A 20,064-nucleotide genomic window follows, 5' to 3' on the forward strand; every position below is an offset into this window, starting at 1 on the left:
CGACGACACGTCCTTTCCTTGTACGGCATGTTACTATAGTAGTGACCGAGGGGTTTGAGTGCTCGGCTCACCGTCACGGACGGTCTTTGGTTCATGGATGTCTCTGCGGGTGTTGTTTCTTCATCCATTTAATCTAATCACAGTTGCGCCAACTTATATGGGCCCGTGGGGCCTCAGCCCTCCAAATCAATTATCAGGTTAATATTATAATTATTATAAACTTGTTATTATTAAATATTTGCTTATTGAAATCAATAAGTGACAACTATTTAATAAGTGAGGAAGCATTGTTCCTGTGTATTAATACATGGAAGGGAGAATTTGAGAGATTTTTTTTTTAGAATGTGTAACTTAAGTGTAGCTCCACCCAATGATTTTCAAAAGTTTCCACCCCTGTATAATCACCATGCATCATCGTCGTAGCGATTACCCAGATTGGAATAAAACCGATGCTAAATAATAATAAAAATATAGAGTATCAATACCAATTGTACGGCAGAACGTACAAGATGGTTGACGTACGGTGACACGAGCTACTACGAGGCAATATGGACAATAATTCATGCGTGTAAATATTCTCATGCGCCACTTAAGACACGCAGAGATAGACTCTGGCACCGACATGCGTGTCGTGCGTGCATCTCCCCCCTCCCCGACGCAAAGGCCCCTCCTCTATGCTTACATGTTGTTTGACACGCTCCCAACAGAGAACACACTGGGATTTTGAAATATGCATGGTCGGAACTCTTTTTCTTCTTCACCCCCTCCCTCCCCTATTCCCGGAAACCTTGTTTTTCTTTTTTTGGTAACACACCCCCACAGGGCACACCCACACAACAACCCGCTCCCTCCCTCTGTCCTGTGTTCGCTGACACCATCCCCAACCCTCACTGTAGCATATCTGAGATCATATGTGGATGTAGCACATTCCTCCCATCATGTTTTAGGCGCGTTTACAGCTATTTACATCTCCCGTCGCGCGAATTGTGAATCGCCTTTACGAACGTGTAGTAAAGGGCACCCATTATTTTGTCCAAACATCGTGAAAATATCTTCTGATTCACAGCTTCTCGTGCTCTCACAGACAAATGACGTCATTTCATTCAAACCTTAAATTGCGCCGTGTATTAATAACCAGAGTCATAGGAATTTCTTAGCCAAGAAGTAATCAGTTTATGACCAAGTTCCTTATAATAAAAAGCTAGTTTCAGTTCACATTCCTCATGATAAAAAGTAAAAATTTTCAATTCCTTCGTTCCAGTGTCACCTAGAAACCACCAACACCAAGTTCCTCCTAACAAAAGTGCATGAATTCAGTTCCGATGCCTAATGTTTTAAAAAAAATGAACAATTTCTTAATATGAACGAGTTTCAGTTCAATAAAGGAACGAATTTTAGTTCGAGATGGTTTTATTTAAAAAGGAATAAATATCAATCACTTCAAGTTCTTATGGTTGAAACAATTACAATGTTTCATTTTAACTTCCTACGTTTTAGAAAGAAGCGTGTCTCATTTCATTGTTCCTACTATTAAAAAATGGAACGAGTCTTCAGCATTTATTTCTATTCGCACTTGTTTCATTTCCAGATGATTCCTTTCGCATCTATTCAAATTTGTATTTATTTAATTTCCTCGCTATTTCTTATAGACTACATCCATTCATCTTCTTGGTTTTTCTTTCCACAATTGTTCCCTTGTTATTCTTGTTGTAGTACTTAATTCGCTCATTCATATGGTGCTGTGTGGTGCATCTATCGCGTTTGGTTTGAGTTGGTGTTTTAGGTCCACTTTATGCACAGTAAGGCTAATCGGGACTGGACCTACAGTTTAAAGTGGGATCCGAACCACTTGTGCCTCCACCGGTATCGAACCCGGGACCCCTTGATTACAAGGCAATGATTCTACCACTGCGCCATGGGGGAGGCCTTGCATCTATCGCGTTTAGACGCAGAAACGTAGATGCATCAGTTGAAACAAAAAATGCATGAAGTCTGTAGCTCAGATCAAAGGTTTAAGTGCATCATCGAGAAACATGTATTAAAGTACAGCTCGACACAGAAAGAAATACTTGCATCATGTGATGCAGTTTGGCGTTATCTTTACAAACGATACGCAAAAATGCATCGAACTGTAAACCTGATTTTTGGAAAAGACCAAAGAACACACTTTAGTGCATCAATCGATGCATTTCTACATCTAAGTGTAACTCCACAGCCCATGCTAAGAACTAGGTTTACTGTTTGATGCATTTTTGTATGTCGTAAAGGTAACACCAAAGTGCATGATATGATGCAAGTGAGTATAGATGCATATTAATGCATCTTGCTCGATGATGCAGTTAAACATTTGGTCTGAGCTACGGACTTTATGCATTTTTTGTTTCAGATGATGCATTTACTTTGCTGTGTTCAGACAACCTTCGAACATTCATGTATTTTCTTAAATATCTATTTTACTTCCCCTAGGTCTTAACCAGACTATTTAATAACTGCCAATTTAACACACCTAAAGCACATACCAAGAACATCGTTTTTTTTCAGTAACTTTTGCAAACCCTTCGATATAACGTAGTGCAAGAAATATGCAAATTCTTGAACATGCAGTAATTGTTGCGGAGGTGGAGTGAAGAGGCTTCAAGCTCGGTTAACGTATATTGTCCCACGATCTTCAAGGCTACGGGTTATTATATAATAAAATAACCACCGCTTGTTACATAACACTGTGGGGAAACAAGAAGTATTCTCGTCGCTCAGATGCTTCGTCTGAAGTTCCTCTATTCTATAACTCTTATGCTAACTCGGGGTTAAACCTGCCGTTAAAACTCTGGTTTTTAGACATGGGAGATTGCTTTCGAATGTTTTTTTGCGCAACAAAAATGAAAATGGCTTTTTAAAAAATTGAAAATTTTAAAAGTTTTATTTTTTTGCAATTAGCATTGCCTTTTCCCGCCAATTGTTATTTCAGCGTCGCTTTTCTGCCACTTTTCGCTAATCGGGATGATAATGAGTGATGATATGATGAAGGGACACTCACAAAGAACACCCCTGCCCAATCCGGGATTCGAACCCGGGACCTCTGGCACAATAGCGCCCTGTGCTAACCACCCACCCTCAGAGAACTAAGTGCATCATATCGATTGATGCACCAGAATGCATCGATTGGTGCACTAAAGTGTGTTTTGTAGCTTCTTTAAGGAATCAGATTCACATTTGATGTATTTTGGTGCATTTTTGTCGTGAAAGAAACACCATAGTGCATCGTTTGATTCAAGTGAGGGTTTCTTTCAGTCGAGATGCACTTTAATGCATCAGCTGATACGTTTTGATGCACCAGAATGCATCTTTCTTGATGATGGAGGAAGATGCATCAAGGTGCATTAACTGATGCATTAAAGTGCATCTCGACTGAAAGAAATACTCACTTGAATCAAACGATGCACTTTGTTGTTTCTTTCACGACATACAAAAATGCACCAAAATGCATCAAATGTGAATCTGATTCTTTAAAGAAGCTACAAAACACACTTTAGTGCATCAATCGATGCATTCTGGTGCATCAATCGATATGATGCATATAGTTTTCTGTGTGCACCACCGATATCGGCTTATGCTTGTTAACGACGGATCTGTTTTATCGGACATGATGCAGCTTTACCTAGCAAAATGGCCAACTAAATTGAACATTCATTCGTTTGTTTTTTGTCTTCCTTCTCCTTCGCTCATACCCGAGTGCCGTCCGTGTTGCCATATTTATAATTTCCTTCAAAATATTCAACAACGTTAAATATGAGGCCTCTGCTTTAGCCACGTACGGTTATCCCCCGTCATGATGACACTAACAATTGACACTGTATAAAGATGACGACGAAGTCTCGAAGAAAGCACATTTTGGCAATGTAGGGCCAGGATTGCAAGGCAATCAGCTGTTTACATCGCCAAAGCTTACTTCGCTCGCTCAGGATTGAAAGTTTGACTGCAGCGCCAGAGGAATTTATCTTTTTGGTCGAGTTAAATAATATGTGTTTATGATCTTCACAAAAACTTTTAAACCGAATATAAGTGCTACAACAATCAAAGATTTGAATAACACATCGACAGTGTTGCTCACAGTGTCGAAATTCGTGTATGCGTTAGCTAGGATTCGATTCAAGGACTTTCTGAACTGTATGTAACGGGAAGTATTCGTTTATGGACGGCCTCTCCGATGGCGCAGTGGTAGCGTCGTAGCCTTGTAATCAAGGGGTCCCGGGTTCGATTCCCGGTCGAGGCACATAGTGGTTCGGATCCCACTTTAAACTGTAGGTCCAGTCCCGATTAGCCTCACTGTGCATAAAGTTTGCTTAAAACCAATTGTTTATGGACAACCAAGGTTTACCAAGCGGATCATTCATTTGGTGTAACGTGGTAAGCGCATCCAGTCCCATCGCCGCTGCTGTCTGTCTTTCTATACTCTGTCCCGGCTATCTCTTGAGCAGACGAACGAAAAGAAGTCTCTGCGCAAGTAGTAACGCGAGACGGCTCCACCAATGAACACGTGAGAGGGAATGGGATTGCGTGGAGGGGAAAATGGGCTGCTGTTATCAGCCTTCACAGCAGCGTGCTCTGCTTCGCTTTGCCCCACGAACCCCCTCCCTTCTCTGCCGCTATGCGCAGCCTTGCCCCAGAGATAACCCCACGATAAAGATTCGGTAATGAAGTTTTAATGTGCGTCCCGATATGAGATCGTGCCCGGTACAGCTCGTTCCAAAGGCAAGAGTATATACTAACCTTCCACGTATATGCATTTTTATATGAAAGCTATGATAATGCGTCGAATACCTACAAAAATTAGGGATGGACAGTAAAAAAATATATATTATTTAATCAATAAAACAAGTTGATCGGAAAGAAAGCAAACATGTTCTGTGAGAATTGACTGGGTGACTAAAATGTTTAAGAGTAGACACACAGAACTCGAAAAGCATCAAATCAAAGTTGATGCATTCATTATGCATTTTTAGTCCATGTCATGGAGGAACAAGCGATAGAAGTACCGTTTCATGCATTTCCGTGTGTATTTTGATGTTTCAAAAGTGTTTATACACATGTTTGTGTCAATTGACACATTTTGGGTTTTGTGTGTACACGCCTTCGGTGGGAAGTTTAAAAGAGCAACAACAATGAATTAATTTTAATTAAAAACAACGACGTAGTACATATATACATAAAACACGTTTTCTTAATTTATAAAAAAGGGACATATTTTTGTAGAAGCGAGTGCACAATAAATAGTATATTAAAGACTATAAAAGAAGCAGAAATAAATAAAACAAAAGAATAGAAATTATAGTAAGTAAGAGCAGCAAAAACTTGAAAATGTTGTTGGTTTGGCAAATAATGAAAAATTGTATGCGAAAAATATAGTAAACGTTTACACGCTCCACCTAGTGGTGGAATATTTCCATTTTCAAAATTGTCAAAAGATCGAGTAACATACATTGTACAGGGACCCATAAGTATTACCGTGCAAATTGTCCTTCACCATGTTCGTGCACTTTATTTGACCCAAAAGTAGCTTCAGGAATTATAATAAAACTCAAAACAAGCTTTTGACAACTTCTGCACCAGCAGACATAAAAATCCATCGCTTAATAACACACAGGATATAAGAGAAAAATTAATGAAAATAGTCATGGACAATTTGCAAGTTAATACTCACGGATCCCACTGTACTACTACCTTCTTACTTGTTTAGCGTCACAATTTGTCCACGAGGAACGGGAGTTGCAAATACTTCCAGTTTTTCACGAACAGATGTCGCTCGTAGTATCTTTTTCCCCCGATGTAAGGGGAATAATCGAAGATCGAGGGAAACAGGCTATTCTCCCCTGTATCTCCCCTTCTCGCCCCCCAACCCCTCAGGAAGTTCTGATTACGCGACCAGTGTGGCTATCCACGTTGAAGGAAACAAAATAAGAGCTGAAATCCAGTTCCAGCTCGTTGCTAGAAAGACAATTTTCCGAAGTACTGTATGTGGGATATTAAGAATTGAATCTAGTGATTTTTTGACCTACTTTCATAACTTGTCGACAGTAGTCTGTGGCTTTGCTGTTTTGATAGGGTGTTGTTCTGACTTCGAAATCTTACTGCCTCGTGTCAGATCGTATTTTAAGTTGTGATTATTGTAGAAGGGGAGGTGGGCTAGGAAAAAACGAAACAAAAAAGCTTAAAAACATGAAATAACTCTGCTGAATTATTATTAGTATCAGTCATCTCCGTTGCTGAGCGCGTTTGAGTGTTCGACTCACGAACTCGCTGTCAAACGTTCCTAGTTCGAGTCCTGATTTGGATTAGTATGTTTGAGTGTCCTTTAAACAATTTCATCCTCATCGTAGCGATTTGCCCGAAGTGGAAGAAAAGTGGAAACCACTTTTCGGCCTCCCCGATAGCGTAGTGGTAACGTCGTCGCCTTGCAATCAAACGGTTCTGGATTCGATACCAGGTGGAGGCACATGGCACAGTGGTTTCGATTCCAATTTAAACTGTAGGTCTAGTCCCGATTAGCCTTTCTGTGCATAAAATGGACTCAAAACAACAATTAAAATTGGACTACATTTGCCGATCTTTATTTTTTAAGATAAATGGCGTGGGAATAATAATTTGCTATTATTTTGCCTCCAAATGAGCTATTTTGATAGTTTTGAATTGTTGTGTTTAGAAAACAAAAGTTTACGAAAGCTGCTCTTTGAGGAATCGTCAGCTGATATTCTTCTTCTCTTCGCTGGGCCCTAGAGTTTCGTGTCTTTGCCGCTGCATGCTCGTTCGTGTCTTGGCGCTAGTGTTGGCCCGTTCTCGGGAGATTGTTGCGCGGATCCGCCGCTAGGGGGCAGGAAGGAGAAATCGTCTGCTGGAACTCGACTTGCGTTGCGTGGTTTTCGTCCATTTCGAATGCTAAAATAAAGCAACATTATCGAAGGAAAGTCGGGAATTGAAAAGGGGGAGGGCGGTGTAACGTTTCAATTTCGTTGCCGTAACGCGACACCGCAACGCATGTCATTTGGTTGTTAATGCGCCAGCACGGAGTTTTGTTCTGATCGGTTAGAGGGGGGGCGGAGAGAGACACTGATAAGCGTGGTCCTCACGCAGTCAGTGTCGCTATCGCAGCGGGCAAAATGGGAAACAAGCGAGCATCGCTGCCAGCCGAGTAGAACTGTACGTACTCTGTCCCTTACCGTATGTGCCCGAGCGTATGTGCACTTTAGTTCATATGTGCGGGACGTGCAGTGCGGACGTGTCGGTTAGCGCTGGGAGACCGAACTTGGGATCTCCTCGAGCCGGCAAAACTCGGATTAATGGATTCAGCAGCAAGCGGCAGGACCACGTGACGCTCTTGTCCAATCCGAGGACTCGAATCGACCACCGCGCAATCTCCGCTGGAGTTTCCCGTCAATCAAACTTGGGGATGGTAGAGGCGCTCAGAGTGTGTGAGGCATAGTGTAGAAGGCCAAGCCGCTTTGTGAAAAGCTCCCCGCGTATCGGGTGACCGTGTTCGCGCTTACGAACGTATTCTCGCTTCGGGACGGGACGAGAAGATCTTGGAACACGAAAACAAAACACGAGTTGACAAGTGCGGTGCATTGTGCTGGAAGTGATTTCTTTGTCATCAGTTAACACCTCCCCTTCCCTCACTCTGCCTATTGTGACGACTGCATTTTCTGACCGGCTGGTGTTTGCTACCACCCCCCTCTCTCGCAGTTCACCCCCTCCACCCGAGACCATTGTGGGAAAAAGAAAGAAACCTTGAAAAGTGAAATTTGGGTTGCATTGTGACGTGTTTTCCTCTCTGCACACACACAAAAAAAAAAGTGGTGTAGTGGTACTGGGGCTAGACTGCCAAGTCAAGAAGTGAATTATTTATCATAATTGTAAGAAGTATTGTGTGCTGGTGTGGTACTAATCTGGACACTTTTTTCTCTTAACCTTTCCTTACCGTCCTGTCGTTATCTCTCCTTTCTGCTGTGCGTGTGTTCGACGCCTGTGCCATGTAATGCTGTGATAAACTTTCGGTGATGCGTATTCGCACACACACACACGCGCACACCTTTGAAATTTCACCTTACGCATCCTCCCCCATTTGCCTTTCATCTCTGCTCGAATGACATCGTACATTGTGTTGTTGCTCTGTGCCAAAACGAATGTTGACGCATTGTGCTGCTATCCCGAATCGGCCATGTTGGGTGTTAACACGTGGTTCTGGTGACTTAATTATCCATCATTACCAACATTGACGACAACACGGTGGCCACCACGGTGCATGATGACGCCACCCTCGCCGCTGCACCACCATCCAACGGGGGTGCAGCAAGCTCCTTTGCTGCGGGAACTTCTACAGGGGTGACTTGGTGGGCAATGATGAATGGTGGTTTGTACGAAGAAACACCCATCAACACAGCCGCCGCATCAGTATCTACAACGACAACCAACGTGGTGAGGCCCAGCGTCGACGTGGTCAGCGCACCCCCACCGGCCCAGACATCGACGGCGTCAGGTCCCTTGCATATACCGGCCAAGAGGGTTGCAACTTCGCTGGCCGTTTCGTACAGCCACCCAGCGGACTGTCCTGTGGAGACGACAGCGGGGGTCATAAGACACTCGCACGGGACGCAACCTTGGAACTACCCGGCGGAAAATCACACCGCAGCCACGGCGGCCGCCTTTGAGCCCCAGTACAACCCCGGCCTGTGCCGAGAGGGGATGACACCAACTTACTACAATCTCTCGGACGGACGGACGGACAGAAAATCGGCCGCGGCGGCAGCAGCCGCGGCCGCTTTACCGTTCTGGCCGAACGATTACAAGTATCCGGCCGGGCCAAGTACTATGACCACGGATTCGTGCCAACCCTTCGCAGCACAATCGTGGTGTAACTATTCCCCGTACACAGGTCGCGTTCCAAGCCATGTTGATGGACACACTCAACCCGTTCCCTACCTCCCCACAGACGACAGGAGCAGGACGGCGATGGAAACGGCTGGGTTCCCCCACGACGGATACGGACTAAGGAACTACGCGGGGCCCGAACCCGTGCCCTCGACACCTTACCCTCCACCAGGTAAGTAAGCACGATTTTTTTATTTTGTTGTTTTAATTTTCGCTTAAGCTTTCAAATCTCGCTTTCTGTGTTGTCTTTCAACCCCCTCTGTCGAACCTATCCCCACCACGTCACCTCATTAACTTCGCGGTCTCAATCCGCTGTGTCCTGGTGACGATCGCTAATTTAAAAACCCCACGAAAAAATGCCCATCGGTTTTTTTCTCGGTTCACTTTTTTTTTTCTTGCTTTCTTTTGTATCGCAGACCTCTCCACTTGCCTTGCCAAAACCCATAAAACGTCTTCCCAGGAATGTGCGCGCACACACACACACACTCGCACGCATGTTTTTCACGACGTCGGCGCGACGCTACTTGGGAAGCGATTGCAAAACGAAAATTGAAATAATAGCTTTGCATCCCTTTTCAGGGTGTCACACTCTCTCCCCCCCTTCTTTTACCCTTTTTTTTGGCGAACAACAATCACCATAGCAACACACGTAAGGACATTTTTTTTTTTGTTTTCTTTTTTCGGCGTTTTAATGTTTTACGAAGCCTGTCGGGTGTGGTCCGCATGTCCTAACCTTTTCTTGGAATCTCTCGAGTTCCCCTTCTTCCCCCCTCTTTCGTAGGGCCCAGGACTTTGCTGAAAAGGGAGGGGGGAACAGCTGATGGACCATTGAGGAACCAGTGTATGCAACCTCCTTCACCCTGGTGAATTAGGGTCCAGTCTTGGCACTTTTGAGGGTGAATTAACAACACTGCGTTTTATGTTCCATTAGCTCTAGGTTATTGGCGTGTTGCATTTTCCCTCATTAAATACTAAGACATTCATCAGCTTTGAATTAGCGTTCTAGAATTCTAGAAACAGTATTACAACCGGGGGTAAATTATGTTCAAGACTACTTGTAGGAGTCTTATCACTTTTCTAATGTAACGTTACATCTGAGTATTTAAGTAATGTTACTGTGAAATATGTAGTAACAATCGAGTTGTTACATTATATATGACATCATCTAATGCTCTACAATTATACAACGATATAGGCCTATATATATATATATATATATATATATATATATATATATATATATGAAGATAAAGTAATAGTTTGTTACAGGACCGTACCCAGGATTTTTTTAGGGAGGGGCCAGATCTGAAAATGTGTTGATTATGATGATAATTCTATGTTTAAAAAATGTATAGTCCTATGTACAGATTAAATGATACGTGTTAGCAGTGATTATTAAAACAAAGAACATGTCTAAATGTGAGTTCTGTTCGATTCACAACTGCTGTTCGAAACAAAAATGTTCGGACAGAACAGGGATCGAACTGTCTCGACTAAAGCGGGACGTTCTGTATCCTTACATCAATGGTCATAAAGCTAAAATTACTTCTGAATAAAAATGTACAGTGCAAATATACATCTTAGTATCTGTGTCAGGCTTCTGACGTCTGCCTCTCTACACAACAAACACATTCATTTATTCAAGGAAGAAATTTGAAATATTTACAGATTTGAAAAATCGTCGGTTATTTTCGTAGCTATTTATAAGTTCACATTTAAATATTTCATAGTTCAAAGGAGGGGCATGGCCCCATGGTCCCTCCCTGGGTACGGGCCTGATTTATTAACCATAGCTTCCAAGCTAATATTAAGCTTCCAAAAAGAGTCAATAGAGGGAAGTGTAATTCATAAAATATTGATAAAAGTTTCTTCTTGTGTAGTATCAACCACGAGTCAAAGTAACGAGGCAATATTTTACTAATTAATAATATCCTTAAAATGAAAATAAACTGACAGCAAATACTTTGTTTACATCGATATGATGAGTTTATTTTGTCGAGTCACGTTACAAGTATGGAGCTCTTTTGTTATTTATTTCTTGCGGATTGTTTAATGAACATGGCGATTGACAATTTGCCTACTGTTGCCTTCGGCTATATTTATTTGTCCTGAAGTGTATTTTCGACTGAAAAACTGCCTAATTTTATTTACTGTGTAAGAGTTGAATCAATGTACTATATGTGAAACGTTATAAGTATGTGAGCGGGATTACTGTGAAATACCACAATAGAGTTGTTTCAAGGTTGTAAACAGTGATGTGCATCTACGCGTAAACAACGATAGTCTACATTCTACACGTAGACTATTTTATACACGTAGATTACGTAATCTGTGTAAACAACATGGCGAAAGGTGATTATTTAGCAAAGGGCGCCGTGGAATTAAAATAAAATTATACTGCGTATCAGTTGCTGATGTGTAAGAATAACTTTTCATACTCTTTCTTCCAAATTCGACCAATTTCTCACCTAGGAAGAAACCTAATATAGGAAATATTCTAGTGTTTTATGGGAAAAAGACCAATCTTGCCTCACGACTGCCATCTGTTGTTGTTTTTGGCATACTATTTATCTTCATAGCTGATAATAGAAGAGACGATAAATTTTGTTGTAAATAGGGTTCTTTTGATTTCGTTAGGAATATGTTGAATATGTCACTTTTCCTTCATGAAACCCTTGAAAATTAATTTTAATGCACTTTAGATTGTCTATGTAAATTACAACCCAATGTAATCTACGAGTAGATTACATGTAGACAACGCATGTAGACGTAAACTTATAGTCTACGGCACATCACTGGTTGTAAATGAATGTTAGCACCTGGATGCATCAAAATAAGAGACGATGCAGAGAAACGCGCTAAAAAATAGTTGCCATTAAACAATTCATCAGTTGCGTACAGCACAAACAACCATTTCAAAGAAACTGAAATATTTAGTTATGTCATTTGATGCATCCGAAATGCATTAAATATGTTTTGATGCATTTCAAGTACTATGTGTAGGGCTAGTCTCTTAACTAATTAAACTTTGATTCTCTGGAATTGTCAATTCCAGGCTGGGTTGCCTCCTCAGGTGCAGAAATGTGCCTAAAATAAAATACCTACATGAACCTACTCGATGGTTAGTATTGAACAATTGCATGTGCTTCTCAGGTTTGTGTGTTTGCCGTTTCAGGCGCCAGGGCCCCGTTAGCTTACAGATACCATTCAGGGTGTAGTCCGAGTTGGCACCTCTGCTTCTTCCAATGTACGATTTGACCATAGAAAGTTCAGGGTTCGAGTCCCTTCAGAAGTTTCATCAATCGTTCATATCATTGTCTCTATTAACGTTGTTGAATTGTTAAGTCCATTTTATGCACAGATAGGCTAATAGGGACTGGACCTACAGTTTAAAGTGGAATCCGAACCACTGTTCATGTGGCTCCAGCGGGTATCGAACCCTGGACACCTTGTCAGGATTAACGTAAATAGGCAGAGAAGGCAATGTAAAATTAAACAGCACAATACAATGCTCATCGTCGCGGTTAAACTAAGGGGAAGCAATCGGTTGCTATGGAGAAAAGACCTCACGTGGAACTATTGTTGCCAGATGCTGGAGGGGGCAGTAGTAGTTCGGTCGTTTATGATTGCCACTGTGCCTGTCACGGCGGGGGAAATTCAAAGATAGGGGCAGGCAACACTGTTTCACTCCCTTAGGCCGCTCCCGTCTCCCATTCGGGGGTAGATTACGACCCAGCCCTCGCCTTTCAACTCTCAGAAATATTTATAAAGATAGAAAAGTGACGCAGAATATCCAAAACGGGAGTAGAACCTAATAATTATGGATTTCAGAAAAAAATTAATTTGTTTTAATTAACGAAACACTTTTGGCTAAACATTTTGGGAAGCACGAACAAAAAAAATGGAACCTTTGCTAAAATTGACCAAACTACTTGATAACTCCCAAAAGTACACAAAGTAGTTTGGTTTTGTTGAACAATCATTTGTGTGCACGAGTATAAAAAATCGGTTCTGTTGAACAATATTTGATTGATTGATTTGCTTTGTTTTACTTCGCTTTTTGTGCCACTTTTCGGTAATTTGCGAAGATGGGGATGAGTGATGATATTATGAAATTGATGAATGGACACTCACAAACATCCATGACCAAGCCGGGATTCGAACCCGAGACCATTGGCGTCGTAGTGCGATGTTGAATAATAATTTGTGTGCACGACTGCTAAAGGAATTTGTTCTGTTGAACAATAATTTGTGTGCACGATTCCTAAAAGAATTTGCTTCTGTTGAACAATGATTTGCTTGGACAATTCCTTGCTTACCAGAAGCTTTTATTATTACAAACAAACATTTGAAATCAGTTCTCGTGGCAGTCAATACCGTCAGGATGTAGTGTTTTTTGCGAATCTTATAATACGACTCATCATTATGAACATATAGTCCTACTTTCCCATAAGTTCGAACCATGTTTTTGCACTGTGGTGCCGTCGAATCGAGGAATGTGCCATGAAAGCAGGCTTGCACTGATAAATCCAATGCGTCAGTATCGGATTCTGTCACTTCCCGGTGTCTTCCCATTCGTCCTGTTCTCATACGTGACATACATGCGAGGGGACATCCGTTGCCTTGCGAGAAATAGTGCTGCCCGTAGGACGCGTACTCGGCCTTTCTCTTCATTTCTGGTTTGTTTCGCTCTTTCTTTAGCCTTTCAGTTCTTTTCGTCTCGTATTTTTGGTGTAATTGTTCATTTTCTCTCTTTCAGGTTTATATTTCATTGAAGTTGTTGGTTTTTGTACTCTTTTCCAACTCCCAAAAGTACACAAAATAATTTGGTTTTGTTGGACAATTTATTTGTGTGCACGATTATAAAAAATCGGTTCTGTTGAACAATATTTGATTGATTGATTTGCTTTATTTTACTTCGCTTTTTGTGCAAAATATAGGCCTACACACACAAACCTTAGTTCTCACAAGGAACTGACTTCTTCCCTTAATTCTGTTTCAGGTGATAAAACTTTGTTTGTCTTTTGACATGTATTTATCTATATTTTAATCGAGTTTTCAGTGCTTCTGATTTCTTGTTATGAAAAGAAGTTAAGTCAAACCACTTGTCAAAAAATGTTGATATATTTATTTACGTTGCTGCTTTATTTTAGCATTTGTTTTCATTGTTCAAAATATTGTATAAGATTGTTTTAAAATTGTCCCTTTGTGTTTTTTCTTCTTATATTTAATTCAAATTTGTGCTTCTTTCTCTTTGCAGGAATTGATTTTTTCTTCTGTATTTTTACTTACTTCGTTTCTGCTTTGTACTTCATTTAAGTTGCAGTCGTGTCTCCCCGTTATTTTGTGTCATTCCTTGTATTCAAACCTTACTCTTGTATGTTTAAAGTTTCTGTAATTTTTCTTCCTCCTGCACATTGAGGTTCCCTCGCGCTGTGTTCTTGTTGTCTCATACTCTCACTGTTTTGTAGGTCTTCATCGCAGCATGTTTTGTCACGTGACCATAAACTCTTTCGCAACTCAGTCGAACACGAGGGTATATTTCAATGTGCGCATGAGCGGTTTTGAAAAATCAATATTTACATTCAGATTTTGGTAAACGTTACTAAACCACAATAAGCCAATATCCCACGTTAATCGTGGTTCAGTCAGGTTCCCCTCGGAGTTCTTCCTGGCGAAAGTTACCCTTTTCAATTTCATCAATTCAACTCCTCAACTTCAACAGGCAGTTGTCCTTACTGATAACCTCAATCGGTACAATAAGTATGTTTCTTTTTTTAAAATGCCGGCTCACCTATTTTTTATCCGTGAAGAATATTGACAATGCCACTCTTTGCATTACTGGTTTTGTATGAAAGTTCAGATTGTGCTTATCAGACAAGACACTCTTCCTAAACATTGAAAACTGGTTCCAACTGTCAACCTGCTTCAACAGGTTCCTTGACTGGCGGATCATGACTTGTTTTTTTGGTTACATAAGGCAGTTGGCATTAAGGTACTCGTGCTGCGTACAGTTAAGATCAATTCAAGCGTAAAGTATGTACAAGGTCAGTTTTTCGTATGCTTTACTCATCTACCCACACGCACTGTAACACGTGTGTGTTTGTGTAGTACTTGCGAAATTCTTATGAGCACTGTCAGTTGTTGAGGATGGTAGAGGTTTTTGTGCAAGGAGTTGTTCTTTAGTAATGGTAGTCGAACATTTGCAAGATCTTTTGATGTATTTTCCATCCAGCAACCAGTGATGCTCAGAGGTGATTTTTTTTTTTACTTTCCCATTCGTAGACCAGTGACATTAGCTGATGATACAGACTTTTTTTTTCATGTATGTACTGGTCGCATTCAGTGATCATTCGGATTATTTTTCTACGTTCGGTCCAGTGGCATTTACTGATAATCCAAATGTTCCATTCACATATCAGTGATATCCAATGATCATACAGACTCTTCCATTTATAGTCAAGTGACTATTAATGATAATTTTGTAATTTTTCATCCGTACATCAACTTTAGAATTTTCCCCATTCATAGAGCAGTGGCATTCAATGATCATTTATGCTTTTCAATTCATAGACGACCAATAATAAGTAATGATTTGCACTTTAACATTTATAAAGCAGTGACATTTGCAGATGACCCAGACTTTCTCATTCATAAATCACTGACATTCATTGATAAATTCAGACCTTTTCATTCAAAGACTCAGGGTCGTAATCAGGATTTTTTTAGGTTAGTGTCGAACGTTCGATTGAAAATTGCTGAATACACCTGACATTATGTGTATCAATTGCAATTGTGTGTTAATTAATTACCACTTTTGCCAGATTGTTAACGAATACATTGAACTCACATAGTGAAAAATGTATCTAACTTGCCTAAATTATAGGGTATTTTGCGAGAAACACTAAAAATCACGTGCAATACTAAATTGGCATTATTTCACAACTGAATCGGCATGAAATTATGTGTTTAACATATCATTTTATCCACTTTTAAGTTAATTCCGACAAAGGTAAACTTTTCCTGTGTTATCGCGTTTGTGAAAGTTAAGCACTCTACATGTAGGACATACGATACAATTGCTTGTGATATTAGTTAACCTATACTTCCTGGCATTGCATGAAAAGACCACAGTCAACATAAGTTAATGCCCTTTTCTATATTCAGGCCCAAAAATCTATGGAGAACCTCTTTTTTTTTTTTTTTTCATTGTAGAGCAGTGCAATTTGGCAAAATTTCGTGAGGATTTCGGGCTCCAATTTTTCAGTGTTTTACGTACTATGTATGATGTATTATGTATCCTGTACAATTTATCGAATGAGATCGACTTTCAGGCGAAGAGGGGACTTATCTGTGAAGATCTTAAGGTTGACCATTCACCGACAAAGGGTGCAATAAAGTTCTTTTCGAGGTGAACACTTTCTGAGCCTACCAGGTCCATGGAAGAGCCTTTTTTTTTGTGTCGTAACATTCATACAACGGTACAGGAGGTAGGCAGTCAGATGTTTTTCTTTAGGGGTAAAGGCAAGGTAGGTAAATGGTGGTTGGCCTTGACTCGCCAATCCATGTGGTACATCTTTTTTACAGCGTGATTTAAATTCTTAAACTCCTGTACAGTCGGAAAAATCACCTTTTGCTTGTGTGTAGTTTAATAGTATGACTTTTAATTAACATGTAGGAGGATATACACAGAAAAGCAAGTGCATAAACGCTGTAGCATCTTGCACACGTCTAAATGCAGCAGGGTGTGACGCATTGAATGTTCTCTTTTGACGATGAGGATGAGCAATGATTGGACGAAATTGATGCCCGGACCGAGATTCGAACCCGGTAACTTTGGTGACAAGATCGAAAGTAGACTTAACACGCTCAGTCACCTATTATTATTAGTATTACTATTATTATTATTATGAGTGTCGAGGACAACGTTACAATAATTAATAATTTTTAATAGTTAATTCACGATAACTCCCGATAATTCACGATCTACTGCTGGTTCTATTGAATTTTTGTTTTTCATTTTGAGAACGTATTTATCTATAAGTATTGTTATACAAGAAAGTTAGCTGTTTTTATGGAAGCAATATTGGAATTCCTTGAGCATTCACTCGATCTCTACGTATGAACGCCTAAAAGCAACGTTCAACTCCTTACGCAAGCGTTTAATGTGTGAATAGCGAAACAAGAATTCACACCTAGTACTCCTATTTGCCCAGTAGTAAGCAACAAACACAAAACATATTGTTAAGTATTTCTTGATAATAAGTTGCATAAATGCTACCAGTTTCACAATAGTAAGATGTAATATCACTAAGTATAGCCTACTTATGATGCTTGAAAGCACAAAAAATTGCTTACTTCATGAACGAGTTTACACAGAGGAAAAAGTTTGTTTAAAATAATCCAAAAAATAGTTTCTTTTACCCTAACAATTCTATAAATAGGCGAGAAACGAATGATTGTTCGCCAGAACCAAATTATTTTAGCAATTGTGCACACAAATGATTGTTCACCACAACCAAATTCCTTTAGCAATCTTGCACACAAATGATTGTTCACCAGAACCAAATTCTTTTAGCAATTTCGCACACAAATGATTGTTCATCAGAACCCAAATATTTTAGTATCGTGCACACTACTTTAAGTGTTACCATATAATTTGGTAAAAAACAAACTAATTTGTTGATTCAAGTAAATCCGTTTGTTTTGTGTGTGTGAATTCACGAAGCATTTATGTTAAAAGTTGACCATCATATTGTTTTTTGGGTCATAAATCATTCCTGGCATGGGATGACAATTTACTTGAATTCCGGGGGGGGGGGGTCCCTATCACCCCCTATCCTGCGTAGGTGTGTGTGTTTGTGAAAGAGAATGAGTGAGTTTAATAGACCTCAGCAGGGGTGAGTGAGAGTAAGAATATAATTTGTACATGAAAATCTTAGCAACTTTTCCAATAGTATATGTTAGGCGCGAGGTTCAACTAACTTATAAGACGGCTACATTTGAGTTTCAGATATCTTAAACCCCCAAATAAAAACCCAGGATACGCCCTATCCCCCCCCCCCCACCCCAATATTATCATCCTGCGATCAGTAACTCCTCTGGGCTAACACGTAAAAGAAAAAATCCAAGTCCGACTTCTTACACTTGCTCCAACAGTCCCGCGGCGACAGCAAGAAGCATTCACCCGCGTCGCCGCGTCTACATTTTTGTCAATAGATGGCGCTTGAATATATTTTTTCCGTCTTCTCTCCACGGCCTGTCTTTTGGACGCTCGCAGACAAAAGACTGTCGGGTGCTCCCCAATTGGGCGATTTGTGCAGAGCAATCCTGATCGATTTTTCTTTTTATCTTCGTCTCTGTGCGTACGTCCCTTTTCGCCTCTCCTCACATCGTTGCGAATATGCCACGGATCCAGCCTTCTTCGTTTCGAACAGTGGTGCCAACTGTGTTAGCGATTTTTTCGCAAGAGTTATAAATCGGAAGTTCAAGTCTCCAAGTTTTATGTTTAGAAATTGCCAAGGTCATGCGCGTTCCTTCAAAAATGATAAAATGTAAAGTTGTACATGTTAGCAGAAGTATACGAGACCGAGAACAACTCGTCTCGTTCGATTGCCTTGAAATCAAGGGGTTCTGGGTTCGATACCACTTTAAACTGTAGGACCAGTTCTGGTTTGAGTGATCTGGGCTACACTTTGACTTTAGTGCATTGCAATGTAAAAATATACGAAAATTTCACCAAAATTCAGAAGTATTTTACTAAGCACCGTTAATACATATCAATACAAACGGTTGTCTGAAACCAAGTAAGGGACAATTATTTGCAACATGAGACCGAGAAGAGAACGACACTGGCGCCAAAATTTTCCAGCGGCATCCCCAAAAACTAAACATAAAAAAAGTGATTTGTTTTAATTAAAGTTTGTATAAGTTTTTTGTTAACCATAAACAAGAAATGTGGTAATCTTCACTAAATTTGATATTCTTGACCAAATTATTCTTCAATTCTGAACAAATATGCACGCTTACTAAAATAATTTCGTAATATTTGACAAAATTATTCAACTCTGAACAAATATGGACGCTTACTAAAGGAATTTCGTAATTTTTGACCCAATTATTCCTCAAATCTGAACAAATATGCACGGTTACTAAAATAATTGCGTAATTTTTGACCAAATTATTCGTCAACTGTGAACAAATATGCACGCTTACTAAAAGAATTTCGTAATTTTTGACTTAAATATTCAACTCTGAACAAATATGCACGCTTACTAAAAGAATTTCGTAATTTTTGACCAAATTATTCAACTCTGAAGAAATATGCATGCTTACTAAAAGAATTTCGTAATTTTTAACAAAATTATTCGTCAAATCTGAACAAATATGCACGCTTACTAAAATAATTGCGTAATTTTTGACCAAATTATTCGTCAACTGCGAACAAATATGCACGCTTACTAAAATAATTTCGTAATTTTTGACTTAAATATTCAACTCTGAACAAATATGCACGCTTACTAAAAGAATTTCGTAATTTTTGACCAAATTATTCAACTCTGAAGAAATATGCACGCTTACTAAAATAATTTCGTAATTTTTGACTAAATTATTCGCCAACTCTAAACAAATATGCACGCTTACTAAAAGAATTTCCTAATTTTTGACTAAATTATTCGCCAACTCTAAACAAATATGCACGCTTACTAAAATAATTTCGTACTTTTTACTAAAATATTCGTCAACTCTAAACAAATATGCACACTTACTAAAAGAGTAAAGAAAGTTAGACGAAATAGTTTTAGCTACTGCCATTTTTCCACCAACAGTGAGAAGCGGTACAACTGGTCTAACCCTGATACTGAGACCTATGACCCTTCATTTCTCTTATCACCACATAATGTTCCTACAGTTTACTCAAGATATATTGCGTTTTTTTAAGCTTGTCCTCATAATTCGTCCAACTTTTACGGGAACCCTTACAACAGTACCATCCAGTGGCGTGATTCTTGAGGATTTTCTCGAGCCACCCATTTGCTTCTTTTTTTTCTTATTTGCGTCGCTTGTGCATTTGACTAATCGTGACGATGAAGATGTGTTCGCGAAACAACTTCGTAGTGCGTCATGCTAACCATTCCGCCACTG

The 20,064-nt window shown here is 39.9% G+C and overlaps 1 protein-coding gene across 2 annotated transcripts in view; it reads left to right on the forward strand.

Annotated features, from left to right (window-relative positions):
- Abd-B (Homeobox protein abdominal B) overlaps nt 1-20,064 on the forward strand; it is a 328,595-nt gene that overhangs the window by 259,578 nt on the left and 48,953 nt on the right. For both annotated transcript variants that reach the window (XM_083110535.1, XM_083110536.1), the window contains one exon: nt 8,342-9,091. In XM_083110535.1, the coding sequence (XP_082966661.1) occupies nt 8,389-9,091 (703 nt within the window). In that variant the 5' untranslated portion in view covers nt 8,342-8,388. The remainder of the gene's footprint in view (nt 1-8,341; nt 9,092-20,064) is intronic.

This window comes from Lepisma saccharinum, chromosome 24 (genome assembly GCF_977018435.1).
Source record: "Lepisma saccharinum chromosome 24, izLepSacc3.1, whole genome shotgun sequence".
Classification (NCBI taxonomy): Eukaryota; Metazoa; Arthropoda; class Insecta; order Zygentoma; family Lepismatidae; genus Lepisma; species Lepisma saccharinum.